Source organism: Triticum aestivum, chromosome 6B (assembly GCF_018294505.1).
Source record: "Triticum aestivum cultivar Chinese Spring chromosome 6B, IWGSC CS RefSeq v2.1, whole genome shotgun sequence".
Classification (NCBI taxonomy): Eukaryota; Viridiplantae; Streptophyta; class Magnoliopsida; order Poales; family Poaceae; genus Triticum; species Triticum aestivum.
The window spans coordinates 602,118,178-602,124,775 of record NC_057810.1 but is presented as its reverse complement, the minus strand read 5'-3'; the positions used below and the strand labels follow the sequence as shown (position 1 = coordinate 602,124,775).

The following is a 6,598-nucleotide window of genomic DNA, read 5'->3' as shown; positions in this document are numbered from 1 at the left end:
AAGACCAAAGAAAACAAGAACCACAAGAATGCATTTTAGAAGATATCCAACTTCCATAATTGTCATGTAAGTTGGATTAGTGCCTTCTCGATGCACTCATTGTTGATCTACGGAGGAGGCTCAATCTTGCATGCTTCTTTCTTCTTCGAGTCTAAAGAAGTCGATGTTGCTTCCTCACACCTAGTCTCGTGTCTAGCCTCTAATCTAGCAACAAATACACTTGTCTCATCTACGGCCTCTATGCTAGCTAAAAGTGCACGAACATCTACTAAATTGCACTCTATCAATATATCGATGTACTCTTCTTCCTAATACCAAAACTTGCATCGATGCCACACAATAAAATTTGAAGTTAGCACAACTAGTCAAATCTAGAGCATAAACTGAAGCTAAAAAAAGCACATACCCCATCATTTAAACACTTGATGAACACCCATTCGGGATGTTCCGGCGTTGTAGACACGCGGCGCATGACTTTCTTTGGGCAGTGGTCGCACTTAATGAGCGGCAATGGTGCACCGACGAGCTTTGGGCAAGCACCGAGCCCGGCCGACTGCCATTCGTATATCTGCCGGCGGACCACCGACGATGCAGATCCGAACGGCTAGAGGAGGAGCCACTGCCTGCATGTGGCCTTGCGGCCCTGCCAGGGCCTTCCGGCGAGGTGCCCGGCCAGTACATGGCGCGGCGCGGTCTCCCACAGCCGGATGAGCTCAAGACCGACCGGATTCGCCCCAAATCCAGCCGGCGGGTGCGCAGACCGTTACCTGTTTTCATGGTGGCGTCTCCACGCCTGCAACTTAAGTCGTCCGGATACTAATTGGCCGCACACAACTGTAGCCGGCACGTCATGTCAAACCATGGATCACTGATTTGAATGGCCGGCGTCGCCCATGCGTTTCTGTGGCCTCAACAGCTCAACTTAATCAAGCACAGCCATAACAGCTGCCCATCACTGTTGTGTTGTGTCAAAAAAAAAAAAAGCTGCCCATCACTGTTATAACGATTTGGCGCTGTGTGTACTACTACTTCCGTGATGCACACTTGTAAGAAATGAAAGCACTTCATCAGCACGACATGAGATGAATTCCATCGCAATCATCAGAGCAATGAAGCCCGGAGCATCTTTGATCTCAGGTCAGGAACGCCATGAAATTAATGAACAACACAATCAAGGTCAGTTACTATCAGAATGGCATGCATTTTACAGGGGTCAGCGCAGCCAACCAAAACTCGCAAACCCCTTTCAGAACCCAACCATTCCGCGACCTGAACCGGACCCCGTGTCCCCCGCCCAAGCTTCTTTGTACTTGCACTTGCTTCTTCCCCAGCCCTTCTGAGTGTTGTTGACTCTCGCCATTGTCCTACCTAGCTAGGAGCACCACCATTATCTTGCTGCTCTAGAGAGAGGGAACGAAAAATGAAGAGCCCCCCTCGTGCTCCAAGCACGCATCCTCCTCCTCTGCCGCTCCTGAGCCTGCGGTAGCGAAGCGATGGATCTTTACATGTGGCGCTCGCTCACAGGCCGAGCAGGATGTAGTAGACGAGCGTGATGGGCAGGGCGATGAGCATGCCGAATATGACCCTGCAAAGCCAAGCGGAAAATGGTGAGCACCTTGCCGGACTGGAGCATCTTGTCGGCGAGAATGGTGGTACTTACGCTGTGCTGAGGATGTCGGGGTGCACACTGTACTCCTTGGCGAAGACGAAGGGGACAATGCCCTGCGGCAGCGCGGCCTGTCGTGCGGCCGGAGCCGGAGAGGAAAAGGTTAGAGGAAGGGGGCCAAAAAAAAGTGGGGCTTTTGTTGGCGCGAAAGCAGGAGCACGAGGGGACTGGGGAAAAGAAGGGACACGGGCACGCCAGGGCTTTCCGCTCTTTGTTTATCCCCTGCTTTTCACCCCCTCGACTCGATCGTTGAAACCAAAGCAAGTACCTGGACGATGGCGACGTGCAGGAGCGTGCCGCGGAGGCCCACGGCGAAGGAGGCGGCGGTCATGACGGCCGGCCCGGCGAGGAACCGCACCGCCATGGCGTACGTCGCCACCTTGTTCCCGCACGCGATGATCCGCGGCTGCAGCGCCATGAACAGACCTGCACGTCCACGAGCACCAGATCGAGTCAGCAAGAAGAACCCAACCCACTGTTGCATAGGACGAAATAGCAGCAGCAGCAGGAAGGAAGCATGGAATACAACAAGCCAAGCAGCGGGCACCGACCGAGGCTGAACATGGCCATTCCTAGCCCCGCATCCGACAGGATGGAGATGGATCCCAGGACGATTGCCGGCATCGTGAAGTTCCACCTGCAGCAGCGGCAACGAGACAAGCGCGTCAGAATCGTGATTAATGGTGATCACTCCTTTGCCGGATTGGTTAGTGAGGGAGGGGGCGCGTACGGACGGACCTGAAGCAGACGAGCGACCAGATGAGGCCGATGAGGCTGGAGTAGGTGTTGGGGTTGCGGATGAGCTTGCGCCACACCATGATCAGGATCAGCCGCGTCATCACGCTCGTCGGCGGCATCGCCGTCTGCCCCGCGCTCATCGCATTGTTCGGGTCCGCCGTCATGGCCTTCTCGTCGCCGGCCTCCGTGTCCCGGTCCAGCGCGCCCCTGTTCCCGAAGCTGAAGTCGTCTCGCTCCACGTTGTAGTCCTCCCTCTCCTTGGCTCCATCCACTGCAATGGTGGCAATAAAGAAAGCAAGAATTGTGCGGACAAATTAGCCTACGAAACCAACAACAAATCGAGCATGTGCGTGGTGACTGGTGACAGAGATTGCTACTTTTGCGGGGGGACTTGGCGGCCGCCGCGTCGTTGTAGTCCGGCGCGCCGCCGCCGAAGACGTCCGACACCGGCGACGCGCTGGAGCTCCAGACGAACATGTGGAGGTCCTCGCCCTTGGCCTGTCCGTTCGTGGCCGGCTTCTTTGGTCCCTTGGGCGCCGCGGCCACCGCCGGGTTCGGCGCGGGGTAGTGCCCCGCCCCGGGCGCCGGATGCTTGGGCTTGGGCGCGTCCTCCTCGTAGTTGGACGGGCGCGGCGTGGCGCCGGTGCGGATGCCGTACGCGTCGGCGGCGCCGAAGTTGGAGCTCCGGCCGACCATGGAGTAGAAGTCGGTGTGGTTGAAGCTGGAGCCCCTGGGCGTGGGGTTCCGCGACGACTGCAGCGAGTAGATCTCGGCGTTGGTGAGGTTGCTGGGGCGCGGCGTGGTGCTGGAGAAGCCCATGGAGCGCCTGGAGTAGATGTCGGAGCGGGAGGCGCTGGAGCGGCGGACGGTGACGTGAATCTTGCCGTCCTCCTTGACCTCGGCCTCGGTCTCGATTGCGTTGCTGCGGCCGTCGAGCGAGACGACGTCCGGGTCGACGACGATGGAGGCGATGGCGCCGGCGGTGTCGGGGAACTGCTCGGTGATGAGCATGCGGGCGCCGCGGTACTCGAACATGAAGAGCATGAGGGTGTACCAGATGATGCACTGGAGCACGACGATCTGCACCATGAGGCTGCCGGAGAAGTCGCCGTACATGCCCTTGAGCAGCGGGATGCCCATGACGAGCGTGTTGGGGAGCGTGGAGAGGGAGAAGAGGGTGATGGTCCACTCGAGGCTGCCGCGGCGGGAGAGGTGGCTCCAGGCGGTGAGCATGGCGAGCATCATGAGCTTCTGCAGCGTGTCGGCGGCGATGAAGCGCAGGTTCATGGTGTAGGGGTTGTTGGTGGAGATGAAGTGGAAGGAGAGGAGGGGGACGGCGAAGAGCGCGACGAAGCGGTTGATCCCGGAGCACTGGTCCGGCGTGAAGATGCCCCACCACTTGACGGAGCCGTAGGCGAGGATCATGGCCACGTACAGCGGCACCACCGCCGTCATCACGTGGTAGAAGTCCGTGCCCGTGATCATCTTGCCCGCCTGCCTCCGAGCTCGCTCCCCCTAGCTCTGCTTCTTCCTCTGGCTCGTTCGCCAATGGAGTGGATCCTCTGGCTCGCTCGCGCTCTCGGCCTCAGCTCAGTCTTTGCGGACGAGCTGGTGGCCGCGGGGGGTGAGGGTGTGTGGTGTGGTGAGTGGGGGAGTGCGTGGGGGAGAGTTTTATTTAGGCGAGAGGGCAGCGCGGCCCAAGCTTTCTTTGGACCATCCCTTGTTCCCTTGCTTTTATCCGACGCCGCGCTGCCCTCCCCTGCATCTCGGCTCGGAGGAGACTGCGATGCGGATGAGTTGGTGAGGAGCCAATGGGGGGTGGTATGGAGAGTAGCAGATGCAGTGCATGCGCCGGGCGATTGTTTATGGCGTATGGGGACAGGTACACCATCGCCTACATACGCCCGGCACGGGTACCGTTCGACATCCGTACTAAATGACCCTTCTGGAAACTCAAACTTATGTTGAGATCTAACCCAACAAAAACACCAAATTGTTCGATTTCTTTATCGCAAGCAACTGTTTTACCTTTTAATACACGTAGCTACGCCAAATAATTTGGCGCCACAGCGTGTACTAAAAACGTCAAACGGTTTGGCATTTGTGTTGGAGGTCAGATTTGAAAATAAGTTTTTTGAGTGGGTCAATAAGAGGACTAAATTTACAAGATTGTCATTTAGTAAAAAATAAATAAAAGTCACCACATGGCTCGGATGCACGCTGCCTACACCGCGACATGGCCTATGGTCGGACAAATGGTTCCTGGTTCTGGTTGGCCGATTCGCCTCATCGTGTGTGATGCATCGCAATGACATATTTTCAGCACCAGTATCAATTCTAGGACGTTTTTATCCGTACGATGCACACGGTCTACGCTTTCCATTTATGGGCGATATCCGTGCTTTATATGTACTCCCTCTGTCTCATAATATAAGAGTGTTTTTGACACGTGTCAAAAACGCTCTTATATTATCGAAGGGAGTGAGTACTTTAGTAGAGAAACACGAGCCGTTGATTCACAATTCAAAACATTTTACAGCGAAATTGGGATGCTACCAAATTGAAGCGACGGCGAGATGTTTTTCTCCCCTCACGATCGGGGAACTCTCGCGCACCGTTCGTACGCCGTATGGGGGCAGGGAGGGAGGCCGTGACGTGTCCGCTCCCTGTCCTTCGCTTTCCGCCAAATCCCGAGCCATCCATCCGTCCATAATGGAATCGGAAAAAGGCACGCCCAAAATTGCCACAAATGAGGTGAAACAAAGGACGCGGAGAGAATCTGCTGCTGGTAGAGCAGCGATAGGGGTCGTAGGCTGCGCGCGTAGCGGTGAATATTCCTCCTCATACGGCAAGGGTCAAGTCAGAGCCGCAGCAATCTGGTGCCCCGGCGCCGTATCTTTCACTGTCTCTGCGTTGGATTTGACGTGGCAGTAGTCAAGGAGTGCTCGAGCGGCAAGCCACCCGTGAAGAATGTGCGGTAAAATCCATAAAATAGCCGTGAAATAAATGCTTTTTTTTTCTTTTGGCGAGTTACGAGTGCATTTTAGCGGATGCGGCTACGTGATTCCGTAAAATCGGAACGTCTTGTGTGCGAACAAAAGCTGACCTCGAGCTGGAAATACACGTTTATTTTTCGCTTCTTGTTGGACTTGGACGGACGACGACCGAAGTAGTAGGAGTGTAACTACTACCACGGGAGGAAAAACAGATGTCCAAAGCGACAAGCTCGCCACGAACTGCTCCGATTTTTATTCCGCGCTTCGGGCACCGAGCGGGGCTGTATTTTAACAGCGCCTGGCGGATCGTGAAAAGGGCGCGGGGAACATCAAGATGTGCACTGGCGTTAAACAAAGAGCACGAGAGAGAAGGGATAGGGTTTTCTGGCCAACCCCTCGGCCCCTCTGCGTCTGCTGGCTTGGCCGCAGGTTTGCTCCGCTGCATATTCCCGCCACCCCTCCAACAGACAGACTCACTCAAGAGCATGGTTATTGATATATTTTTCTTTTGACATACATTTATAGTTAATTTTATAGTCAGCACATAATTAACTATAAATATGTACTCTTATGATCCATCTTACTACACTCCGGCGTCACGGTTAGACATCTAAGCCACGGACAGCAAATGCGAGAACTGACCGGACACATCAAATATCCTTTCTGTGAACTTCTCACGGTTGAAATCCTAAAACCATACAAAGCATGCAAAACTATGTAGATCAACTAAACTTACACTACACTACTCGATCATAGCTGTCTCCGTCGACGGCCAGTAGTAGGCTGGTTAGAGTTAGATTTGTGTTCCATGTTAGTTCCCCCTGTACTGTTGGCTAGAGCTCGACGGCGCCGGGGTTTTGGGCCTATTGGTGGCCGGCGTCGCCCCTCGGTGTGGATGGATGTGTGTTGTAAGCTCGTTCTGAGCAGCACCAGTAGCAAGATTAGTCGACGGAGCATTTTCCAATGTCCCCATGGATGACAAAAACTGCCTGATCATGTGCTGGAACATCAGAGGTCTCAATTCGCCGGCTAAACGGGAGGTAATTAGGGAAGTAGCTGACGTGCACAGGCTAGCCATTCTGAATCTACAGGAGACCAAGCTAGAGGAGTGGTCGCCCCAAGCAGCGAGAGAGGTAGGAGGACGACGGCTTGATGGCTGCGTAGTGCTACCAGCAGTAGGGACTAGGGCTTGGATCTA

At 55.0% G+C, this 6,598-nt stretch overlaps 1 protein-coding gene across 1 annotated transcript; it reads right to left on the bottom strand.

The window, feature by feature from the left end:
• Positions 1-1,095: 1,095 nt before the first annotated feature.
• Positions 1,096-4,218, bottom strand: LOC123138248 (auxin efflux carrier component 1a). The gene is made up of 6 exons (XM_044558179.1): positions 2,782-4,218; positions 2,405-2,675; positions 2,218-2,303; positions 1,935-2,092; positions 1,661-1,737; positions 1,096-1,585 (listed from the first exon to the last, which is right to left on the bottom strand). Exons 1-6 carry the CDS (start codon positions 3,887-3,889, stop codon positions 1,519-1,521), a joined length of 1,767 nt encoding a protein of 588 aa, XP_044414114.1. The 5' UTR covers positions 3,890-4,218; the 3' UTR covers positions 1,096-1,518.
• Positions 4,219-6,598: the final 2,380 nt, after the last annotated feature.

What these genes read in the sequence shown, in the direction of transcription:
- LOC123138248 (XM_044558179.1), bottom strand. Translation starts at nt 3,889, where the DNA reads ATGATCACGGGCACGGACTTCTACCACGTGATGACGGCGGTGGTGCCG. An exon ending in AATGGCCATGTTCAGCCTCG is followed by an intron (nt 2,093 to 2,217) that starts GTCGGTGCCCGC and finishes GTGGACGTGCAG; the next exon opens with GTCTGTTCATGGCGCTGCAG. An exon ending in CCCGACATCCTCAGCACAGC is followed by an intron (nt 1,586 to 1,660) that starts GTAAGTACCACC and finishes TTGGCTTTGCAG; the next exon opens with GGTCATATTCGGCATGCTCA.